The 26,748-nt window shown below is 39.7% G+C and overlaps 1 protein-coding gene across 1 annotated transcript in view; it reads left to right on the forward strand.

Moving 5' to 3' along the window:
- The first annotated feature begins 261 nt into the window (after positions 1-261).
- LOC120525836 overlaps positions 262-26,748 on the forward strand; it is a 48,671-nt gene continuing 22,184 nt past the window's right edge. Inside the window, exon 1 of the mRNA XM_039748449.1 lies at positions 262-403. Coding sequence (XP_039604383.1) covers positions 352-403 — 52 coding nt within the window. The 5' untranslated portion in view covers positions 262-351. The remainder of the gene's footprint in view (positions 404-26,748) is intronic.

A 26,748-nucleotide genomic window follows, 5' to 3' on the forward strand; every position in this document is an offset into this window, starting at 1 on the left:
GTCCCAGATTTCTCTCAGTTGATAAGATGTAGTTGGATCCATAAGTTAATTTTATTGTTTTTAGTGACACATTGTTTTAATTAGGCCCAACTATTTGCTCACCCTCTCTGATCAAACATGGAATCAAACAAAAGAAGGAAGAAGGAAGTATGGAGCTGATACTGTCAGAAGGTTTTCAATACATTATTTTGTTTGTGCTCTATTTATAACCCATGACTGGTCAGACAGGTTTACATTTTATTCATTCCTTCTTAAGACACCTTTCCACCATGAGATCTGTCTTACTGAGACTCTCGCTGGTCTGCGGTGCATGTAGCTCTCACCTTCTGAAACGTATCTGCTGCTCCAAAGATGAAACTTCATTTTATTTTCAGTACGCTTGTAGTGGCCCATGTAATAACTGGTGAGTATGGTATTTTTTCGCACACTAAAGTATGATATTCTTATATTTAAACTGTGCTCATATTTGAAATTGAAAGAAATTTTTTGTTTACTTATATCGAGGTAAAGATTCTTTGACTTTCATTTTTATTAGTGAAATCAGTAAAGTGGCCAGCAAGACTGTATTGCACCTAAATCAATTTAATACATTTAAAGAGAAATATAAAAATGTAAGCAAAAGATGATTGTAAGCATTTTTAACTTTAAAACATCTTAATAATATGTGGGCTATTGTCGGTGTACTGGACTGGTGTCCTATTTAGGGTTGGTTTCTGATTTGTATCCGATGCAGTCAGACTCCTCACTACCCTGAAGTTGATATGTAGGTTTGAAAATAAGTGCATGGACTGTTATGCTCTGTGAAAGACGCTACATAAAATAAAGATTGATATTTATTGCGTTGATCCTGATTCCACTGCATTTTCTACTTCCTTTATTTAGTTGTGTCCATTCTAAGTTTGTTACCTTGTGATTCATTAGGTATTCATGATCTTGAAGTTTGTCTTGTTTGAATTGTCTTTTTGTTTTGCTTTGTAAAAGGATTTTCAGTGATATGCACTGTAAAGAGTGTTACATAACTTGTAGAAAACTGACACGGTTAAAGTACCACAGCTATTCTTCTAGAAAGTCTTTGGAATGAACTGGCTTAAACAAATAATTTTAAGTGTTGGAATTTTGTGTTATGAGTGACACATCAGCTGATGTTATATATATTTTCACTAGATATAAATAATGTATGTGGTAGGAACTGTAGAATACAGTAGAATACATCTGGTTAGAGGCTCTTGTGAGCAGTAATATACAAGCAGCGCAAATGTGGTGACAGCTGAGACAAGACATGATGTATGAGCACCAATGAGACATTCTTTTATTTATTGCAAAATTTGCTCAAATGTACTTAATTCTAAATAGCAGTACAGCCCTATTTTTAAGGAGTATTTGTTCTAATTCTTTAGACATTTGTCTCATTAACATTTTATATGGTTACCTTCCCCTTAACTGCCCTCAAGAGAGCATAGAGACAAACAGACAACTTGAAAGTGGTCTGGCATGCCTCTGACAGGGAGGGCTACATACACAGGTACGTCAATCCTTCCATTCATTGACTAAACTTATATAATCCAATTTTAGGATCACAAAAAGCCTGACCCGGAAACATCAAGACAGAAACCATCACTGCATGGGACATCAGTCCACCCCAAATCATTTGCATGCACTTACACTAGTCCAATGTATAACTGTCAGTAAACTTGAATAAAAAAAATGGACTACTTGATGATTATAGATGGGAGAGAATTTAATACATACATGTAGAGATCTAAAGCCCAAACATATATGGGCCATGTTTCTAGGCTGTCCAGCTGTATTTCAAATAGAATCCTGTTTGTAAAGAAGTCCAAAGGCATGGTTTCCAGCTTCAGTATGATTGGGAGTCCAGGAGTAATGTCTTAGGGTATTTTCTGAGTATCATACATCATACATGTTGAAATAGTGTCTCCTCATATATCAATAAAACAGGCAGCATAGTTAGCCTTCCCTGTGCTGGATTTTAATATGGTAAAATGATTCATCTGGATGTTGCATTTAGCTGTAGCATTCATTCTCAGAGTTCATGTCTTGCTAGCAGTAGGCAGGTTTGTTTAAATCTCTACCACAGCTTTGCTTATTGGGGGTAGACATGATCATAGACAACACCCTGTTTTGGTTTTATTTCTGCATACCGAGGGTGCTGTAGGAAAAGCTGAGTGAAGGGTTGGAAGCTTACTGGGCTAAAGCAGAAATCATAATCGCTTAAAATGACATGCAGGATGTTTGGAATGCACTGGGCAGAATCACTGGACTCCAGGTAATACAGGGCTCAGGTGCTGGAGGGGTATGTAAACCAAGCCTATACCCTGAACCACAGCAAATAGCCAGTCCACCTCTGACCATCTTTCTGAGAAGTGATATCTAATGGCTAAGTGAGAAAACGACTGAAGACAACTACTACCTGTTTAGTCTTTCACTAGGACTCCAGAAAGTGCTGCTGCTGTGGACGACATCCTGAAGGTTCCTGTTTACCTAATGATTACAGACCAGTGGCCTTATGCCCTGCAAAATAAAGACCTTTGAGCAGCTGATCCTGGGCTTTATTATTCCTCTTTTGAAAGAACACCTGGACCCAACAGACTTTAGCTGGTTGACAAAAATTGGAGTGGAGGATGCAATTACCTGTCTGCTTCACAAAGTTTATTCCATTCTGGACAAAGCTGGCAGAACCATGTGTGAACGCTGGCCCTGGCACAGACAGACGGACAGCATATTTTCACCCACACACCGTTTATTGACAATAACATTATTTACAAATTGCTCACGTGCACCCCCAGTGCCTTCTTGCACCGATTTCCCCAATGTCCAGGCCCACAGTCTCTGTGCCTTCCTGGCCGCCTCCCATCCTCTCTCTCCAGCTCTGTCTGCTTCCTCCCGACATCCTGGTGTGGCGGAAGTGCCGGGCTCCCGGGATAAACAGGCACTGGGGCGCCACCTGGCGGTGGCCACGGGTCCCTACAGGGCTGGGCTTCAAAGCCCCCTACCCGAGGCCCCCTGCATAACCAGGATGGACGCCCCCACTCGGTCTGGAGGAGGCACACGCCCTCCTCTGGTCCTCTCTAAGGCGCCCCGCCGGGCTCCAGCCCTGGCCGAGGACCACACGGGATAAACCGGCATCGGGACGCCGCCTGGCGGTGACCACGGGCCCCTACAGGGTAGGGCTTCCATGCCCTCGACCCGTGGTCCCCAACAGAACCAGGACGGACGCCCCCTCGCGGTCTGGAGGAGGTACAAGCCCTCCTCACGTCCTCCTGGGCGTCCCGGCCGGGCTCCAGCCCCAGCCGGGGACCACACATGACAATTATATTTTCTGATTTCTCCAGTGCCTTCAGTTCTTTCCAGCCGTCTCTGTTAATGGATAGGCTCAGAGATATACATGTGGATGAGCCTATGGTATCCAAGATAATAAAGTATCTGTCTGACCAGCCATTGTGTGCAGATCAAGGACTGTATCTCTGATATGGATGTGAACAACACTGGGGCCCCATAAGGAACAGTCCTCTCTTATTTTCTCTTCACACCTCAGATTATAAATATAACACCAAGTTAACTAACAGGGTGTATTGGTAAAGGGGAATAGAGTGAATACAGGAGTCAGCTAGAGAACCTGATAGATTAATACATACAGTAGTTACATATATATAATGCTTTTCTAGACATTCAAAGTGCTTTACAGTGGAGAGCCATTTCAGTCACCACTAGTGTACAGGTGGTATAGCTGCTTACTAGCTTGGTTTCTTTGTGCAGAAAGAATTGTCTGCAACTCAGCATCAGCAAAACTAATGAACTGCTTATTGACTTTTGCCCTACCAAAGAGCCTATATATCCGATCACTATTCAGGGAGTGGATGTGGAGGTGGAGCACTGCTAAAATTCTTGGGTGTCTACATCAGGCTGGACTGGTATCAGAACACAGATACTGTGCTCCTTAATGTGGGTAATGACATCCTTTACATGTTCTACAACTCTGTGATGGCTAGTGTGGTTTACTATGATGTGTTTTCTTGGTGTTAATAACATCTTTTCAAGATAGGTCCACCAAATCAACAAGCTAATTACATGGGCAGGCTCACTTATGGTATTCACTCTTGACCCCCTGAAGGTGGTAGTAAAGGAGAGAATGAAGACAAAACTGAGTGCCATTATGAACAATTCTGCACATCCTCTCTCTGACACACTAACACTGAGTACTTTTTGCCAAAGAATCATTTAATAATTTAATTAATAATAATTATTAATTGATTTAATAAAAGTGTGTCAAGAAACATCATGGAGCTCCTTTATACCTGCAGCAATACACCTTTATTGTGTCTCACGGTGACTCCTCTCTCTTGTTGTTTGTAATAATGTTTCTATAGTTCATAAGCTTCTGTAAAAGCTAAGTTTTCATTTTGGACTATCTATAGAACAGATAAACATGCTATACTTTCAACTAATATGTCCATGACTCTAGGAGGTAGTGATGGGCAGATGAAGTCCTGTGAAACGTTTAAGGCTTTTTCTTAATTATGCAAAAAAAAAAAAAAAGATCCAAAGTTTCAATAATCGTGACAACTGGTGGATTAAAGAAATCGCAGCAGTAATAAGTTTGACACAGCGAGTAGCCAAAATTCACATACTAGCGCAGACTGACTGCATTTTCTCAATTGGACATATGCACTTAAAGCTTAAGAACACTCTCTGTGTCCATTTTGATCGTATGATAACTGCATTGTCATTAAAATGCTACAAAAAATAAATGTAGTATGGATAACAATTTTCTAAAATAAAATACAATACTTTTTAAATGTATTGTCCTAAAGATGAAAGTTGTTATAGCGACCATTAAGGACACTTGAACACCGCACCTGTGTTCGCTTAACTTGAGTGTCAATGGTTTCTTGTAGGGGCGTCACTAACTTCACCATTTATTAGGGGCTCCTATCCCCACCCCGATAAAACCATTACATTATCATAATAGCATGTTCAAGTAGAGATGTTGGAGAGTGGAGGATGTGGGGGTAATCTCCCATGGAGTTTATACACCAAGCAGTTGTGGGGTTCTTATAGAGTTTCTCTACTGTTAAAGACTGCAATCAGAATGCTAAACAAAAGTAGCAAAAGCTGGGCTCTTGAAGATCAGGGGCTGGGAGCAAATGTTCATTCAGTGGGTAGATGGCAGGGGTCAGATTAATCATTAGCTAAACGCTTGAGATAACAGGCTAAATCCCTGGAAGCCCACCCCCTAACAACACCACTGGTTTCTCACTCATAACATCACTCTTATGGATGGTTCACTTAGGAGAACACCTTATAAGTTCCAGTACAGAAGAGCTGTATGGCATGATATGTAATTTCAAAGCAGTCAGACCGCCTCTGGTGCCTTAGTGATGTTCAAAGCTTCGGACATCATCAGTCATGTGGTAATGAAGCTTCATTCAATACAAGCTTCAATACCCTGTTTTGACACAGTGTGCTTCATTAAAGCAATACAAACTTTGAAGCATTGGTGTCAAACATCCCCTTGTTACTATCAGGTACTTTTCCTGGGACAAAGAAGCTAACTGATTTCTTGGGGCCCCAATATGACACATAGAAGTAGGGCTGGGACCCCAAAAATCTGTAAATGGCCTTGAATATTAGTATAATAGCATACCAGTTATTCACATTTTTGGGGCTCCTTACATTAACTATAAAGCAAACCACTGATCTTTGGTCTATAATGCTCGCATTTCTCACTAGTGGACCCTAGATCTGTGCCCATTCATTTTCTTATCTTTGTTTCATTTCAGAAGTTTCCTGCACCACTCCCAAGCCACATATAAGTGATCTTTGGATTACAAAGACACAAATAGCTTTTCATCATGGAGAACAATATTTGATCTCTCATCACTCTTTGGATGGGGTGACTCAAAAGTTGCAAGCAGCACACATTCCATGTGAGTGACATCAGTCTAAGCTCCCTCTTAGGTCCCATGTTCCTATGTGCAAATAGGAGGTTTCAGTTTGCCATACCGTTCATCCATTGACAGCAATTTCTACAAGCCGTCCTTTTCACCTTTTTGTGTATCAATCCTCACCCTTTCATTGAGTAATTTGTACTGATTAGGCACGAAGGCCAGCACTTACGGATAAGTACCAATAGTGGGTTTAATATGCAGAGTCAGGTAGTGGTTTGACAAAAGAAACATAACAAGCTGATCCTTTGAAAACAATAGCAAAAATAAAATGCAGCACACATACAGAAGTAAAGGAGTAAAAAACAAGACATGTTCACAAAGGAGAAGAAAACTAAACATGTGAAACAAGAAACTCAAAATTGGGTCAGTGAAAGAATGGTTTTAAATGTGAGAAATTGGAAAGTAAATTATAGCAGTCAGTCCAGAAACAGGTTTAAGGAGACACAAAGTAATTGTCGTCATCAACAAACAGGGGTCCTGGCTGTGAGCATGATTTAGTACAAGATATGGCAATCATAAGCTTAAAGAATGTTGCTCTAACAGGTTTGGGAATTTTTAAAGGACTGAACAGCTTAATTCAAAGATATAACTATCTCACCAGAATTGTACTTCATTTTGGATAACTAACAGCTTGTGGAAAAGTGAAAATGGTATTTATGCCATATTCTATGTTGACAGTGTATATTTTTTCTTTTGGACCCCTCCTATTTTAGTGAAAAAATTGAAAATCTAATCCAACACTAAAGTACTTAAACAGAACATGTAGCAGTGATGGTCATACAGTTGCCACTGGTAGGGTAAGAGACTGAGTATAAACTGGCAAAGAGATAAAAGGAAACGGACATTTTGGCAATGTCTCCTCCAATTCATAAACAGAAATTGGATAAACAGACACATTTAAGGGAGAAAATTTTTAATCTCTTGTTTTCATACAGAATGGAGAAAGCAAAGTTGGTGACCAATGTTGGAAAGCAGCAAACAATATCAAAATCTCCATGACAGCTTCTCACGTTTCTTGTGCCGCAAAATCAACACGTCATCATTCAGTTATATGCTCTCAACTTTCCAAACACTTGTATTTTTACTAAAATATTGTTAAAAAATGAACTCTGCTAACCACTCTTGTGAACTGAAATGAAACATGCTCAAGCATGACCAATCATTTGAACTAGTAGACTTGCTACCTCATTCACTGGTCACAAGTCAAGTCCACTAACAGCTTATTCATTTGCTGGCATTGAGCTTCATGTGATATACAACTCAATGTTCACCGAGTGATACATACTGTAAACCTCAAGATTAAACTAAAGAAAAGTGAATGAAAACATTAGCAGGAAAAGATTGTGCCTCGTACTTGTGCATATCCAAGATGTTTCAACAAGTAGAAGATCAACTCACATGTGCTGTTTCACAGACCATTGCTCAATAATCCTGAGGCATTCCAGTTGCAAATATGAATATAAACGTAACAATGGGAGTGCTTTCCATTTTCATTAATGAGAGTGTTTTCCAAAAGTGGTTTATTTAAAAGTATCGTAGCAAAAATCCGTGTGTTTGGGATATTGTGAGCATACAACTGGTTAGCTTGACATGAGGGTTATGTGACTTGAGTAATGTGAGATTTCTTCATGCATGATTTTGATATTGTTTGCTGTTGTCTAGTGTTTGTCACCAAAGATGCCTATTGAATCAGAAACATTGTTATCTCCATTCCTTACAAGCTACATGGGCTAATTTCCGCAACATTTTCTGGGAAAAATAAAGATAGATCTATCTATCTATCTATCTATCTATCTATCTATCTATCTATCTATCTATCTATCTATCTATCTATCTATCTATCTATCTATCTATCTATCTATCTATCTATCTATCACAATGTTATTTTTGGGGTGGGCTATCCTTTTAAGCCTGACTTACAGTATTTTCACTCTAATTTCTATAAAGTTGCTCAAGTGCACTCACTAGCGGCCTGCCATTTTGGTCTGCTAGTTCAACACGTCTTTTGCAGAGCAGGGATTGGGTAGTCTTGCATTCCCAGCTCAGATAACCCATCTTGGAAACTGAATATTTGGTGTTTCCTTCTCAGCAATAATAAAACAAGCAATTAGTAAAAAAAAAAAATGAGACAATGTACCAACTAAATTAGAGGACAGAAAAATAGCAACAAGATGCTGCAATGATCAGAAATGTGCAGTTTGTATTGTATAAAGCATTATATATCACATTTGTGGTGTTTTAAAGGATGAAGGTTTTTAAGACATCGACCACTTAGAGGCAAAATCTGATTATTAACATGCCAGTCTGAGTTTGTACTCTTTGATAGTACCAAATGGTTAACTTTAAATTGCCTAAAACAAGACATTGTGTCAAAATGAAAGAACTTAAAATGACACTGTGAGAAAAATGCAACACAAGATAGAAATCACAGGAGTGCCAGCACTACACATAGACTGAAATACTCAGGCAACACGTTCAATTACTATTTTCTGATTTGCTTAAAGAAAAAATGTGATACCAACTTCTCTGGATAGTAGAACGATTGTGAGATATTTATAACAAGCTGAAGAAAAACCTTTAATTACCACTTTAAGGATGTAAAAAGGTAATATTTACTCTGTAAAAATGTCAAGAGAGGCTAGGTGTTAATAAACTATTTGAACATTTTAATCAATGCTAAGGCTACTTGTAAAATACTGTAATTATGTAAACAGTGGCAGTATAATTGGAGACTTCATTGTTTATTATTGTTTATATTATGTTTGAGTGCAAAAGAGAAACTGCTGAGTGTCGTATTATTGCTAATGTTGGACAAATCAATAGATATTACCTGATGTCACATAAAAGCACAAACATACTTTAAAACATTTTTTAGCGGATTAAGCAGCCCAAACAATGAGTGTACATCACCGAGAAACAAACGCATTACTCAAGTTATGAGTTAGTGACGCAGAAAGAATAAATGCTGGTATGGAGGTATTGTGGAAATAAAGCCCATAGCAAATAGGGAGGTTGTGTAACAAAAGACAAAGAGCGCTTGAAATGAGGAAAACAAAATCATTACTGCCATGGTGTATTGTTTCAGCCAAAGAAAGGAGCTCAAGTTCTTACAAGTAAGTTGAACAGATACAATACAATACAATACAATTCAGTTTATTTTTGTATAGCCCAAAATCACACAGGAAGTGCCGCAATGGGCTTTTTAACAGGCCCTGCCTCTTGACAGCCCCCCAGCCTTGACTCTCTGAGAAGACAAGGAAAAACTTCCTAAAAAAAAAAACATTGTAGGAACAAATGGAAGAAACCTTGGGAAAGGCAGTTCAAAGAGAGACCCCTTTCCAGGTAGGTTGGGCGTGCAGTGGGTGTCAAAAGAAGGGGGTCAATACAATACAATACACAGAACAGAACAAATCCTTAATACAACATAATAATAACAATTTTAGAAGCACGTAGCAGAATTCAACAGTAGATGATATCACATAATAAGATTTGGATATTTTTAGAGTCCTGGAGACCTCATCCATTAAGCCGCCTCCCCATTTGGCCATTCCACGGCTGAAACGTTGCTCGGCCAACCAATCCAATGAAAGGACCCCTCTTTCCCATGATTCCTGTGATCCTCCATCAGGGATGACTTTACCACAGGCAGGCAAACAACTTGTCAGGCGGGCCGTAGCACCAATTGCCACATTTAAGTACCGAGAACAGAAACAGAATACGTGAGGGTTAGTATTCAATTATAACTATCATGTTACTTATGTTTTAGTGCTAATGACTGACAACAGAGACGCAGTATGTACAGTTAATCAGCAGCTCTAGTCAGAATATGCTAAACTGAAGTAGTTAGTCTTCAGCCGAGATTTAAAGGCTGAGACTCAAGGGGCATCTCTTATTGAAGCAGGAAGACCATTCCACAATTTAGGGGCCCTGTAACTAAAAGCTCGACCAGATGTATGTTGATGCAGTGTTATGGTGAAGGAAGGCCTTTGATATTGACCATGTTCTTTTAAGTTGATGATGGGGAGCAGCTGAAGATTAAAAGTGCATTTATGCTAAAATTCAAATACAAAGATACGGAAGCACTTATGAATTTCTTCATAGTGTCTGCTTGTGCACTTCCATTATTAGATATGAAAGTGATATCTATTTTATTTGTAAAAGCAAAGCCAGTTATGGAAAATTTGCAAAGTTACCTAGTTAATGTACAATCCTTGATAATCCAAATGTGATTCTTGTGGTCTACCTACTTCCTTTGTGTATCCTCTTGCTGTGCACTCATTTTAAATAAGAACGACAGAGCATGGAGCAGTCATTGCCAATGCAGAAATAACACGATGAGCATTGTAATGGAAAAAGGTGCACACATGTACAATTGAAATCAATCTCGGCGACTTGAACAATATTATAAACTGCAATGACTATCTTTTCCCAGTGCTTGATGATATTATACCCTAGCTGGCTGGCACATGATACCTGTGACATGAATGCTGTATCAGTATATTAATCCATCAGGATTCAGTGGGCATCACATCTTAAACCATTGATTGATCTACAGTCATTATGTACCAAATTCTGGTCTAGTCAAGGACAACAGAGGAAAATGGCAGAATGCTTCTTGCAATCTTACACCTGGACTGTGAATAAAGAATGTAACTCCACCTGCTCAAAAAGAACACCTTGGACATCAGTTACTTTGAACATTGTCTCACTTTTGATGGCAACAAGCTAGATCCAGCCAGCCTAACTGCCTGGAAGGACAGAGAGCCACCCTCTGGCAAACAAGAACTTGACACAATAGGGATGGTAAATTACTTGTCAAAACCTGCACCCTGTCTCACCGAGTTTAGTACTCCCTCCAGGCAGTGAATTTAAATCACCAGCATAACAGAGAATTCAAAGATGTGAAAGACCAATAAGGGGTTATAACTCCAGATACATGCATCAAAATTGGGTGTGGTGCTCTACTCCTGATGAGTAAACATTTTGGCTATGCTTCCAAACTTCACTTATAACACAGGTATGGGTTGACTCCAGTCCTTAAAGCCAAAAGTGTGAATAATAAACCTTTTCTATTTATTAAATCAGGAGGAATGCCATAAAGATATCACACTCCATGATTGGTAAACAGTGATATGTGGTGGGGTTCATCGCTGGTGAGGCACTGACTCCTTCAGAGTCAGATTTACAAATATATGAACCTAAAAGAATAGCTTATTTACAATTCAACTGGTAGCATGCACATTGACTACTGGTTATGTTTCATATCTCATCAGCATTCTTTAAATACACGTAGGTAAGGTACATATTTGGCTAAGAAAGGACGTTACATTTATAGTGGTGAGAGAGAGCAGAGAGAGCGCATTTGCTCTGCACCCTCCATGTGTTCTAAAGTAGCCATTGCAATTCCACAATTCAAACTCATTCAATACAAATGAAAGTACAGAGTGCTGTACAAAAAAAAACAGCTTTCAATTTTGACCATAATTGAAATATTTTGTTGTTTTTCAAAGCTTTTAATTCTGATTTTTAATCAATTTTAATACAGACCGTTCAACAAAAGGATAACAAGAAAAACAAAAGAATATTTTATTTACGGTCAAAATTTTGTTTTTAAATATTGGATTGTTTATTCTTAGTCTGATCTCATTTTTTATAAAATTGAAAACCTTTATTTGTAAATGAAGCCCATGCACCTATCCTTCTCCTTGAAAATCTCCATCACTTTCTTGTCCTACTTATTTTCCTTTATTTTTAAAAATCTTAATCTTCCATTTTGGCAGTCAGTGGGAACAAAAAAAAATAAACGGACAGCTACAGTGCACTTGACTTTCTGATATTGCTAACTTATTGATGCCCAGAGCTTCTGCGTAAAATAGCAGCAGGAACAAGCACCTGTTGGGTTCACATCCGCTCCCTTCAGGGTGGCACGGTAATTACTGTCTGCCTCACCTTGTGCCTTCTCACTGCGGTTTTATGTCCGATCTGCAAGACTAAATATGTCACACACATTCATTAAATATATTAGCCAGACTGTGGAAAGTCAGGGTGTATAATAAACGTGTCTGCAAAAATTATATTGGCGACATATAGAGAGACAGCAACAGGCACGCGCCAATTGAATGCATCAACCCAGTGTGTGAGGGACAGCGCAGTCCGAGGTGAGATGAGGCTTGTCGCTGCCACATCTTGCATTCCTCCTCTGTAATTGAACAGGAAATGTGCCAATTCAGCGATTTTGACTATTTAAATTATAAAAATTATTGGAATCATACAGAAAACAAATTTATAGTACAGACCAGTGGACACATTTATTTTATGTCATAATTATTCGTTTTTTTACTTTCATGAGCCTCACCTGCTTCCCCTGACCACACGTCCCTGCTGGTAAACACTATTGGTCTGGGGTGTTTTCAGTGTTTGTAAGCTACCAGTATTAGTGAACTTTTCATGTAGGTATAAAACAGAATCACTCCCACAAACTAATGGTATTTGATATTTATACTACATTGAGAGCTATTGTGCAATAATAATGTTATAAACACTTTTCCATTGCAGATCTACTTTAATATAAGGACATATGTCTGTCTGTGTGCCCATCCAGTTGCTATGTCTCTGCTATCCAACAGATGGCGCCTTACAAACATTAGCACCACTTTTTTTTTTATTATTAATTTTATTACAATTCATACATAGCAATCAAGTTTTTACAAAAAGAAGAATTATGTTAAGAACAGATCGATCCCCACCCTGAGAGAGAGAGCAAGCCAAACTGCGTAAAATTTAAGGCTTGTAAACATACCTAAATTAATAAATTCTCTGTGCTTTATAAACTTATTTTAAAATATTACTGATTAGATCCTGCCATGTTTTGAAAAGAGTCTGTACGGATCCTCTAACTGAGTATTTGATTTTTCCAATTTCAAATAATATAACACATCAGTTTCCCACTGACTTAAAGAGGAGAGTTTGGGTTCTTCCAGTTTATCAGAATAAGTCTGCGTGCCAAGAGTGTAGTGAATGCAATCACAATTTGTTTGTCCTTCTCCACTTTAAGCCCCTCTGGAAGAACCCCAAACACAGCTGTTAATGGGTTAGGAGGGATTGTGAGTCCAAGGCTGTCTGAAAGGTAATTAAAAATTTTTGTCCAGAATAATGTTAATTTGGTGCAGGCCCAGAACATGTGACCCAGTAAGGCTGGGACTTGTTGCAGCGTCGCAGGTTGGATCATGCCCTGGAAACATTTTGAGAGTTTTAGTCAAGACAGATGTGCTCAATATAATTTTAAGTTGTATAATTCTATGCTTTGCGCATATGGAGCTCGAGTGAATTCTCTGCATTGCTACTTTCCACTCCTTTTCTGATATATTAATTGAGAGATCTTTTCCCAGTGTCCTCTTGGATCTTTGAAAGGAAGGGATTGTAAAATGATTTTATATATTGTAGAGATAGAGTCTATTTCCTTGAGATTGAGCATTATTTTTTCCAGTGGATGAGGGTGCAAGATGAGGAAAATCTGGAAGGTTCTGTTTAACAAAGTTCCTGATTTGAAGATAGTGAAAGAAATGTGTAGCTGGAATGTTAAATTTGGAATGTAATTGTTCATAGGATGCAAAGACGTTGTCTATATAAAGATCTCTAAGCAAGTTAATTCCAAATTTTTCCAGATATTAAAACTGCATATGTTTGTGAAGGTTGAAAGAGGTGGTTCTCTTGCAGAGGTGCCACAGATAGAAGCTTCTCCGTCTTAAAATGCTTTCTACATTGGTTCCAGATTCTAAGTGAGTGGAGCACAATTGGGTTATTAGTGTATTGCCGATAACGTGTGTTTATTGGAGCACAGAGCAAGGAATACAAAGAAGTACTGCAGGATTTTACTTCTATTGCGGTCCAAGCCTGTGTATGTTCTTCTATTTGTGTCCAGGTTCTTATCGACTGTATATTTGCGCCCAGTAATAAAACTGGAAGTTAGGTAGAGCCATGCCTTCTGCCTTTTGTCTTTGTAGGGTCGCTCTTTTGATGCGTGGATGTTTTGAATTCCAAATAAATGAGGTTATTGTTGAATCTAATTGCTTAAAGAATGATTTATTAATGTATATTGGGATGTTTTGAAAAAAAGGAGCTTAGGAAGAATATTCATCTTAACAGTGTTAATTCTTCCAGCTAGTGTGAGATGAAGGGTTGACCATCTATGCAAGTCTTGTTTAATTTTTTCCATGCAGACGACGAAATTTTGTTGATAAAGAGCTTTATGTTTACTTGTGATGTTTACCCCTAGGTATTTAAACTGTTCTGCAATGATAAAAGGTAGGGTGTCTAATCTAATATTATATGCTTGAGAATTCACTGGAAAGAGTACACTTTTATTCAGATTAATTCTGAGACCAGAGATCTTTTGAAATTCTGTGAGTGCTGCTAAGACTGCAGGCACAGAATTTTCTGGGTCCGATATATACAGTACCATATCATCTGCATATAATGAGATTTTCTGTTCCAGTCCTTCTCTGCTAATCCCCTTTATCTGATCAGTATTTCGACAATGTATTGCCAGTGGTTCAATGGCAATAGCAAACAGCAGCGGTGACAAGGGGCATCCTTGTCTTGTGCCACGTTCTAGTTTAAAGTAGTCTGAGCAAATGTTGTTGATGCAAACTGAAGCTTCTGGGTTAGTATACAGTAATTTAATCCATGCACAAATGTTCGGGCCAAACCCAAACTTCTCCAATGTAGGAAAAAGGTATTTCCATTCAATCATGTCGAATGCTTTTTCTGCATCCAATGATAATAATATTTCTAGGGTGTTTGATTTAGTTGGTGAGTATATTACATTAAACAGGTGTCGAAGATTTGAAGATAAGTGTTGGACCCTAATAAATCCAGTTTGGTCTTGTGATATTACAGAGGGGAGCACTTTCTCCATCCTTCTAGGTATGATTTTAGAGAGTATTTTAACGTCGTTATTCAGAAGTGAAATTGGTCTGTATGATGCACATTTTACAAATCCAATACCAAATAGTATGTAACAGAGACATAGAGTTGCAACCGGATGGACACACTGCACTGCAGACATTAAATATCGAGCTCTGTGTTGATTGCTTAGATTTCAACTCATCTTAGACAAGTAGCACTGCTAGTACTCATATACAGTGGTGATGAATGATTTTTCTTCTTACAAAACATAGATACTAAGCATGCACCTCAAATACTTGATAAATATCTTGTTTTACTGACCTCATTCAAGTGATGACTTTGAGGATAATCCATAGTTTGTACAGAACTTCTAGTTAATAATACAATAACTTAATGCAGGAAACTATTCATTTAAATCAACAGATGTTAATATTTTGCGATGCAGTTAAATCTGTTTTAGACATGATATATAGTTTTATAAAAAGGATTCACCCACTTGGAAGCTTTCACGTTTTATTGTTATTGTCATGGTGTTTTATATTTATAATTAACTAGCTGAAATACCCAGCGTTGCTCGGGAGACAAAATAATTTTTTTATTTGTTTGAGAAAAACATAATTAAAAAAAACGCAACTTTAAAAATAAAAATAAATTAACAAACAATAAACCTGGGTTTGCTTCCCGGGTTCTCCCTGCGTGGAGTTTGCATGTTCTCCCCGTGTCTGCGTGGGTTTTCTGCGATGGGCTGGCACCTTTCCCAGGGTTTGTTTCCTGCCTTGCGCCCTGTGTTGGCTGGGATTGGCTCCAGCAGACCCCTGTGACCCTGTAGTTAGGATATAGCATGTTGGATAATGGATGGATGGATAAAGACTCTCTAATGTGCTTGTCTTGCGGTCTTGTATGTATGTTATTATCCAGCTGATGCTCTGAACCGGCCAACTTTATTTAATTTGAAAAGTATTAGGGGCGTGGTGGTGATCAAACATAAAGAATGCTGGCAGTCACCTCCAGTTCGCCCTCGTGTTTGTTTTAATTGTTTGAGTAAAACAATTAAAAAAAACACATTGTTAAAAATAAATTAACAAACAATAAGACTGACTAATGTCCTTGTCTTGCGGTCTTGTATGTATGTTATCATCTAGTTGACGCTCGGAACCGGCCAACTCAATTTCATTTGAAAAGAAACAGGAGCACGGTGCTGCTCAAAAATAAAGAATGCTGGCAGTCGCCTGGTATATACTAACTGTGTAAGCCGCATGGGATCCTAGAAAGTATTTAAATCGTCAGAACTACTCTGGGCATCTCTCTGCTAGAAGGATTCATGTTGCCGAAGTCCTTGCATCATTTGTGCATTAGCAGCTAAGCAACTGTCTTTCTTAGGAGGTTTCCTTTTGCCGGTGTGCAGGCTTTGCTTCTGTATCCTCGGAGCTGGAGGCCTCACCCTGACTCTACGTCTTGCTTCTGGGCCGGACAGACACACACACTTCCATGCATAGGACTCTATTTAATTTCAAAAGCAACAGGGGTGCGGTGGCGCTCAAACATAAAGAATGCTGGCAGTCGCCTCCACTTCGCCCTCTGGTGGTTGTTCCGAGTGTCAACTGGATGATAACATGCATACAAGACCACAAGATCACCCCCCACCCTACCCAGAAGGGGGTGGGTTACAGCTGATTTCACCCTACAGTATTTTTAGTCGACCAATGAGGAACACGTGTACCAAGTTTCATGAAAATCGCTCCAGCCGTTTGGATGTGATGCTGGAACATACATACACACATTAACTTTTATATATATTGAATAATACTATAATTGTACTATAATACGTGATCCCTCGCTATATCGCGCTTCGACTTTTGCGGCTTCACTCCATCACGGATTTTAAATGTAAGCACATCTAAATATATATCACAGATTTTTCGCTGGATTGCGGATTTCTGCGGATAATGTTCTTTTAATTTATACTGTATGCTTCCTCAGTTGGATTGCCCAGTTAATTTCATACAAGGGACGCTATTGGCAGATGGCTGAGAAGCTACCCAATCAGAGCACGTATTACATATTAAATGAAACTCCTCAATGATATACGATGCGCTTCCCGTGCTGTGCTTGATTGTTTGCTTTATTTGTCTCTCTCACTCTCTCTGCGCCTGACGGAGGGGGGTGTGAGCAGAGGGGCTGTTTGCACAGAGGCTGTTTGCCTAGAGGATATGGACGCTCCTCAAAAAATGCCACTTTTTCGTGGTGCGTCAGCATACTTAAAAGCACGTATTAATTTTTTGATTGTTTGCTTTTCTCTCACGCGCTCTCTCTCTGACATTCTCTGCTTCTGACACGCATTCTTTGAAAAGGAGGATATGTTTGCATTCTTTTAATTGTGAGAAAGAACTGTCATCTCTGTCTTGTCATGGAGCACAGTTTAAACATTTGACTAAAGGGTGTTATTTCATGTCTAGAGGGCTTTAATAATGTTTAAAGTGTGGGAGAGTTTATAAGGGCTTAAAATATATAAAACTAACCATACAAACATATGGTTTCTACTTCGTGGATTTTCATCTATCGCGGAGGGTTCTGGAACGTAACCCCCGCGATCGAGGATGGATTACTGTATTTGAACTGAATTTTTTCCATTGATTACAGTGGAGCTGATTACTACTAGATCAAAACCTATAGTGTGCACAGTTGGCTTATGGTGTATGTCAGAAAACTAAGCAAATAACTTATTACTAGATAATGCACAGATGTAATGGAAACTTAATGTAAAAATATTTACAGTTATTTCTCATTGTGCCAAATTTAAACAGACAGTAATGCCTGTTTTCAGAACTTCTACATCATTGTGTACTTGTTTGTCTTCTTCACCCAAAAGCATCTTTGGCTATGTCCCAACTACTACTTTTTGTTTAAAATGCAGACATTAGTATCCATTTTTGCCTTTCATCTACTGTTTTTAACTCCCAAAAAAGGAGACTTTTGAAAATACTCTCCACAGCATATACTTCTGAAAACACTGTCTCAGGGTTACAATGTGACCGACTCTAATCAAAACTCTGATTTGTTCATGCTTATTAGATGATCCTTCTCTGATTTGGTCCTTCTCATTACAATATATCATTCTTTGACTGGGAAACCTTTATGGAAGATAACCAATTCCAATATATCAGATATAGAGGAGTTGCTTTCCATGGCACTTGTGTTGCTTATCCATATGCATCTAAATTGCTTTTGTACTTTTTGAATGCTGCCTGCATGTGCAAAAGACAAATAACTGTTGCAAATCCTGTGAATGCTAAGGCTCGTTGTATGTGAACGCTAGTAGTGTGGACATAGATCGCAGCCATAATTTTTAAATAAAAACATAGTATCCACTTGAACAAGCCATTCATATAACATTTTTACAAAACAAGGTTTAAATAATTTTCTGAAATCAGTTATGTGCAAGGTAATATGGTTTGTATTATTAATTTAAGATCTTTAGTATTTAATTAAAAAAGTAGATACGGAGTAGAGGATCCATCAAATCATTTCTCTCCATACTGGTATATATTATGGATTGTATGGGTGCTCTTAGGCTTAGGCTACACGATAGCCTAACTGCAGAGGTGTATTTGGGAAAGAATGGTTGTAGTCCTCCCCACTACCCTGTCACACATGTGTATCCAAGGACCTCCTCACTGACTCACTCAAGATATGTGATACCCCACTCAGGCGAGAGCAGGTGTTGTCACTAACTGGTTCTTCATCTTTTCTCCATGCAGTTCCAAGCACTTAACCCCTTCCTTTAAAATCCATATGTTATAAAAAGCCTGGTTGCCCAGAAGGAGGCATCTTTGAGACCCAACAAGGACCTACGTTTATGGCTTTTAATTGCCAGAAACCCTTTGTTTTATTCTTTGCCCATGGGAATTCTTGTTTTTATAAAGGCATTCCAGTGACTATTTAAATTCCAGCCAAGAAATAAATAGGACTACCAGGTCAGTGTCCTAACTATTCTCCACAGTCATACTCCTGTCATTTCCACTCCCAGCCACAACCATCATAAAACTATATCACATTACTCCTAGTTAATTGGGAAATCTGAAACCCTATAGGATCTTGAGTGTCCTCAAAGTATCTCCGTCCACACTTAAATGACAGAAAACAAGTATGACAAAGGTATTTGGCTACACTAGGCACACGTGAATTGGCAGAAAAATCCTTGAAGGGGTGGTAATGCCACAGGTCACATGATTTATTGCAGAAAATTAGTGACTGTTAAATGATTTGCTTTTTGTGAATGTATGAAACATTCAAACTTTACGAAATGCAATTTAGATGCACAGAAGCAAACAACACAACAAGCGCAATGGAAGGCAACTTTTCTATGTCTGCTATTTAATGTATGGTTTCTTCCGTGAAGGATGACCAATCAAGGAAATAGACATTGCAATGAGCAGAATCCACTCAGGGAAGGGCTGCAAAATAAGCACCAACAAATAAGAGAGTTTGCATTTTTGAAAAACTGCATTTTCACTTATCCACATTATATCATTAAGACTATGTTCTCATAAGTGTAAGGCTTTATTGAGCATTTTCAAAAGTCTTAATCATTACCAGGATAGTGTGGACGACAGGCAGAAATGAAGGCAAATGCTTGCGGTTTGACACAGAAACTTTGTAATGTGGACAGAGTCTAAGGGCATGGCTACCCTAATTCATTTCACAGGATGTTTTACCTTTGGAAATAAGACTGAGTGCCTGGTGATTTTTATAGAGTTGTTACAAATGAAGACATTCTTAAGTAGAAAGTTGAAATTATTAAAAAAGACATTTGTGATGTCTTCACAAAAGAAAATATTAAGTTTTACATCAGCTTTCTGTTTTAATTTTGCATGCTTTGCTGCATCTACTTTTAGTTTTTTGTGTCTGGGCTTATGAAAATCAAAGTAGTTTAGGTCACAGAAGATATTTCTGTGGGGCCCATGGTCATTTCTAAGCAAAGGTTTGGATTTACTGATAAAGCTCGATAACACCATGTGGTAAGAGAACCCAGTGACAAGTGCTGACATTTTGTAATTTCACTGCTTGTTCAAGTATCACTGCATATATATATATATATACAGTATATATATCTATACTAATAAAAGGCAAAGCCCTCACTCACTCACTCACTCACTGACTCACTGACTCATCACTAATTCTCCAACTTCCCGTGTGGGTGGAAGGCTGAAATTTGGCAGGTTCATTCCTTACAGCTTCCTTACAAAAGTTGGGCAGGTTTTATATCAAAATTCTACGAGTAATGGTCATAACTGGAAGCAATTTTTCTCCATTTACTGTAATGGAGATGAGCTTCAACGCTGTGGGGGCGGAGTTTCGTGTGACATCATCACGCCTCCCACGTAATCACTTCGTACATAGAAAACCAGGAAGACCTCAAAAAAGCGCTGAAGAAAACCTGCATTATATAATTGAGAAGGCAGCGAAACAATAAGAAGTGAGCGAGTGACATATACAACCATATTCATGAGTTCTGCTACTTCGGAAACAAAGCACGATGTAAACCTACACTTTAAATTAAGTTCATAGACAGGCTGCGCTGGCGTTTGTAATTTAGTGCCTGCCCATATAAGGCCGTCCGTCAGCGGCAATCCAATAGCAAACTGCCACGGGTAAATATTCACGGGTGAAGGACTGTGCTTATGGAGAGGAAGATGAGATGGTCAGGGTGGTGTTTGACACAAACTCAGCGAAACTGCGAGAGAAAGTTTTAAGTGCCAGGACTAAGGTAACATTAAATACAGCCATGGACATAGCACGAGATGGCACCAGCACAGCTGGGAACCTTCGATGCATGTACACCGGTGGCTCACGTGAACTGACGCAGTGCACAGATAAAAGGCAACAGTTCCAAAGAGCTGAACAAAACCGAATTACACAATTGAAAAGGCAGCAAAAAATATGAAGCGTCTCATACATACAAGCATATTCATAAATCCAACTACTGCGGAAACAAAGCACACGTTGGAAAAAGTCAATGTCCCGCTAAAGGAAGACAGTGTAAAAAACCCGTGCATGCAGTGTGTCAGGTCTCAGATAAAGAAGAAGACGAGCTGTTTATTGATGCAGTAAGAAACGAATCGATGAATGAAACCTGTCATCTTAACAACGATTGACAAACACGGAATGTAACTTGAACACAACACATCCTACAAATACGAACCTGATTGAAAGAAATAATGATAATCAAATCCTTGATGACCGCAACACTCAGTAACACTCACAAAACAAATACTGTATATTGACAGTCATGTTACGTTATTTTTAAAATGTTCCCTTTTCTTTTTCTAGCTTTTTTAACACACTACTTCTCCGCTGCGATACGCGGGTATATATATATGTATATATGTATATATATATATCCCGCTCTACATACTCGAATAATGGATACTTTATTCGCCATCAATGATTGTTTTGGTAAAGCCATACTCAGTGTATTCATTAGATGAACGGTAAAAATGTAAGAGCGAGGGGAGGATGACTCATTGAGGCATGCAGGCTGTAGTGCGCGTCAACTCTATCTGAATTGCGCGATCACATTTGAAAAATATATCTTTTCAAGTTCTATTTAGTCCATATGTGTCAAACTCAAGGGCCGCGGGCCACATCCGGCCCGGCGTGTAATTATATCCGGCCCGTGAGATCATTTTATATACTGTTTTATTGTTATTAATGGCCCGGGTATATGAAGCGCTGGTAACACAATATACTACAGATCCCATAATGCAGCGCTTCAGCTGCCTTGCTGAACACTTACCGCGTTAATCAAGTCTACCTTATGATGCTGCAAGTTATTGCGAAGCTAGAGTTATTGCGCACTGAGTTTGCATGGCGCTTTGGTGACTTTGAAGAACAAAAAGTCCGTCTACATGCGGCTCGAACCTTGTGCATGTTTGGTAGCACATATCTGTGTGAGAAGCTCTTCTCAGTGATAAAGACTAACAAAACAGCACACAGGAGTCGCCTCACTGATGAGCACCTGCAATCCATCCTGAGAATCTCCACAACACAGAACGTCACACCAAACAGAAACGAACTTGTGACCAAAAAAAGATGCCAGGCGTCCAGCTCTAAAATGACATGTGAGCAAAGACAACTGAATGATTTGATTTGTTATTGCACGTAAGAGCGGGAGTCAACCGTTTTAACAAACAGCGTATTGCACACATCGAAATAGCTGTGTGTGTATATATGTAGATATATATGTATATGTATATATATGTTTATATATGTGTGTGTGTATGTATGTATATATATATATATGTATTTGTGTGTATATATGTGTGTGTATGTATGTATGTGTGTGTATATATGTGTGTATATATGTAGATATATATATAGTATATATATATATATATATATATATATATATATATATATATATATATATATATATATATATATGACAACAACACTCATCACTCACAACAGTGACAAAACAATTACATTGACAATCAGGTTACGTTATTTTCAAAATGTTTCCTTTTCTTTTCATTGCTTCTTTAACACACTACTTCTCCGCTGCGAAGCGCTGGGTATTTTGCTAGTATATATATATATATATATTATTGTGAGATGTGGTCGGCTTGTCATCTCGGCCAATACCCCTAGGCCACCAGATGGAGCCCTCCCTGCAGTATGGAAGTGCCCCGAAGACCAGCAGGGAGTCATGGACTTTGTAGTTTTTATCCTCAGCCCTGCTGGGTACCACAGGGGCCGCAAGAGGGAGCTGTAGGGAGGACCAAAGACTTATTTGTGCCCTATGACCCGGAAGTTCGTCAAAGGAAGAGCGAGCGGGCTTAAGAAAAGAACATTTTACCTCACCCGGAAGTGATACAAGATTACATGGACTGGGGATTGGGAACACTTCCGGGTCAGGGAATATAAAAGGCTATGAGAGCTCCCAGACGGCGAGCTGAGCTGGGTGGAAGGGTGGCAACGCGTCTGGGAGCTGGAGGATAGGTTTATTGTTTATTATTATTGTTATTGTATGTGTATAGTAATTGTATATAATAGTAATATAGTAATAATGTAATTGTTTTGTCATTGATATGAGTGTTGCTGTCATATCTATCTATCTATCTATCTATCTATATCTATATCTATATCTATATCCCTGTAGGGGCCCGTGGTCACCGCCAGGCGGCGCCCGATGCCGGTTTATCCCGTCGCGGTTGCGGTGGGGCAGGAGCCCGGCGGGACGCTTGAGGACGGAGGAGGCGAGTGCCTCCTCCAGACAGAGTGGGGGCGTCCGCATGGTTAGGCAAGGGGCCTGGTACAGGGCTTTGAAGCCCAGCCCTGTAGGGACCCGTGGCCACCGCCAGGCGGCGCCCGGTGCCTAATTATCCGGGAGCCCGCACTTCCGCCACACCAGGAAGTGCGGGGAAGCTTTGTGTGCGCCGGAGAGCTGCCAGGAAGGCAGCCGACACTTCCGCACGCTGGGCGTGGCCAAGGAGCAGATGGCGGAAGCACCTGGGGCTCATCCGGGAGCCTTATTTAGGGCAGCCTCCCTCCAGTCGGTGGTGGAAGTCGGGAGGAAGCAGGCGGAACTGGAGAGAGAGGCGGGGAGGCTGCCAGGAAGGCACAAAAGACTGTGGGCCTGGACTTGGGGAGATCGGTGAGAAGGCACTGGGGTGCACGTGAGCACAATTACTGTAAATAATACTGTAAATAAATGGTGTGTGGTGACAATATGATGTCCGTCTGTCTGTGCCGGGGCCAGCTTTCACAGTGGCGTAGTGTGCGGATGATCCGTCTGGTACAAGGCGGGGACCTGCTTCAAAATCAAATATTTCTGTGAGCGGCCCGGCGCGGCAGCGGACCCCACACACTGGCGCAGGAAGCGCTTTTACCCGGAAACGCCGCCGACCGAAGAAAGGCCATCCCGGTGCGGAGGAGGAGCGGACCTCGCTGGAGCGCAGCGGGCTCCGAGCAGCGTTGTTGCGTGGCTTCGATGAAGGCCACACCGAGGCAGGGGCCTCAGCCGCACGGGATTCGGGAGGTGAGTACCCTGCCCTGCGGGTTGGATGTACCTTGTTCTCCGCGGGGAGGGGACGAATGCTGTCGGCGCGGCGGCGGCCGCTGAGAAGACCGCGAAGTCGAAGCGCAGCGCGGTGCGGCGAAGAGCACGTCTCCGCAGCCAAAACAGGGAGACAAGATGGCGCGGGCTGGAAGTCCCGCCAGCTGACAGGCACGGGATTGGCCGGTGTGTCTTGCGTGCCGCCGATGATTGGATAGAGGCGGGCCCAAGGAACGCCAGTCTCGTGCCAAACCGAGACCCGATTGGGCCAGAGGGGTGGCCCAGAGGAGGCAGGCGTCGCGTGGAGCTGATGGACAGGTAAGCCCACCGGCGTCTGTCTCTATATATATATATATATATATATATATATATATATATAGCGCCCTGCGCTTCAAGCCGCAGCTGTCTCCTGTCTCCTTTGCTCAGGGCCCAGACCGGGTGCGGTTCCTCCGATAGGAAGCAGCTGTCCCCTGGCGGCTGGGCGAGCCGGGGTGCAGCGGCAGGCGGAATCCATCGAGGAAGTCAGGGGCTGTCGGAAAATGCGGAGACCGGCAGGACACTCCGGGTGAAAAAAATGGATGACTCCTGCTCCGCGAGGCCAATAGTTATGCCGAAGGCGGATGCACTTACCCTGGGGGCTGTCGCCGGGGGCGTGCTGCCCTTCGGTTGTGCCGTCGGACCCACGATATTATGCTTCAGGAGGACAAGGGCTTGCCTCCTATCCTGGTTCTATCTGTTCAAGTTCTATTGCGGTCGGGGCAGGAATTTTAAATATAAGTGGCCACCGCCAATTTTTATTTAGTCGACAGAAATATGTTTGGTAGGAATGAAAGGTAAATTTAGTCAGCATTGCATACATCTTTCTTCACCGAGCATAGAAATTTAAAGAAAAAGTAAATTCAACTTGCATTCCTACCAAGCATTGCATATTTCTGTCAACTAAATACAACCTACTTATATCCAAATTCGAGCTACTGAGCTGTCGCCTGCCTGACTGGATATGTCAACCTCGCTTTGCTCTTACTTTTTTACCGTTTATGTAATCATGGCTAGTCGCGAAAAAATTAGAACATAGAAGGAGGATCACACTGAGTATGGCTTTACCAAAATAATTATTGATAATTATAAGCTTTATTCATAAAGCTTCAATTGGTGATCTTTTTTTCTGCGTTAACCTCATATTTTTTAATACTTCTTTTCAAACCAAGGGGTGCGAGGGTAAAATGAATCAGGAAGCGCTGATTTATATATATTGAATATACTGAAATAGTTTTACTGTCAAATAATTCAAACAATACGCGGCACATGTTTCACCCTAATTCTGGGCTCATCAGGCGTACACACTCACTGCACCCTGTCTCGGGAATCGAACCTCAGATGTCAGCGCTAGAGGCTAAGCTTCTCGTGGTGCACCACGGCGTGTGTTTCGTTTATTTGACAGTATGTAGATCGGGGTGTGTATATATATATAAAAAATATATATATATATATATATATATATATATATATATATATATATATATATATATATATATACACTAGCAAAATACCATGCCATAGCGGAAAAGTAGTGTGTTAAAAAGTAATAAAAAGAAAAGGAAACATTTTGAAAATAACATAACATGATTGTCAATGTAATTGTTTTGTCACTGTTATGAGTGTTTCTGTCACATATATATATATATATATATATATATATATATATACAGACACACACACACATATAAACATATATATATACATATCCATACATATATACATATAAACATATACACATATATATACACACACATACACATATATGTATACATACATATATACACATACATCCATCCATCCATTTTCTAACCCGCTGAATCCGAATACAGGGTCACGGGGGTCTGCTGGAGCCAATCCCAGCCAACACAGGGCACAAGGCAGGAATCAATCCTGGGCAGGGTGCCAACCCACCGCAGGACACACACAAACACACCCACACACCAAGAACACACTAGGGCCAATTTAGAATCGCCAGTCCACCTAACCTGCATGTCTTTGGATTGTGGGAGGAAACCGGAGCGCCCGGAGGAAACCCACGCAGACACTGGGAGAATATATACACATACATCTACATATATATATACATATCTACATATACACACATACTTATACATACACACACACACACACACACATATAAACATATATATACATACATATCTACATATATACATATACACACACACACATATATATATATACTAGCAAAATACCGCCAAATGGAGAAGTAGTGTGTTAAAGAAGCAATGAAAAGAAAAGGAAACATTTTGAAAATAACGTAACATGACTGTCAATGTAATTGTTTTGTCACTGTTGTGAGTGATGAGTGTTGTTGTCATATATATATATATATTTACACACACACACATAAACATATATATATATACATATCTATACATATACACATATATATACATATATATCTACATATATACACATACATATACACACACACATAAATACATACACACACATATATACACACAAATACATATATATATATATACATACACACACACATATATAAACATATATATACATATACATACATATCTACATATATACACACACAGCTATTTCATTATCAGTGCAATACGCTGCTTGTTAAAACGGATAACTCCGCTCTTACGTGCAAGTCTGCGTGGATATTATGAACTATCGTATTTGTTCAAGTTCTATTTAAATTTTAAATAGAAGGAATTTTTATTTAGTCGACAGAAATATCTTTGGTAGGAATGGTAAAACAGACAGGAATATTATTCATGAATAAATCAA

This window comes from Polypterus senegalus, chromosome 3 (genome assembly GCF_016835505.1).
Source record: "Polypterus senegalus isolate Bchr_013 chromosome 3, ASM1683550v1, whole genome shotgun sequence".
Lineage (NCBI taxonomy): Eukaryota > Metazoa > Chordata > Cladistia > Polypteriformes > Polypteridae > Polypterus > Polypterus senegalus.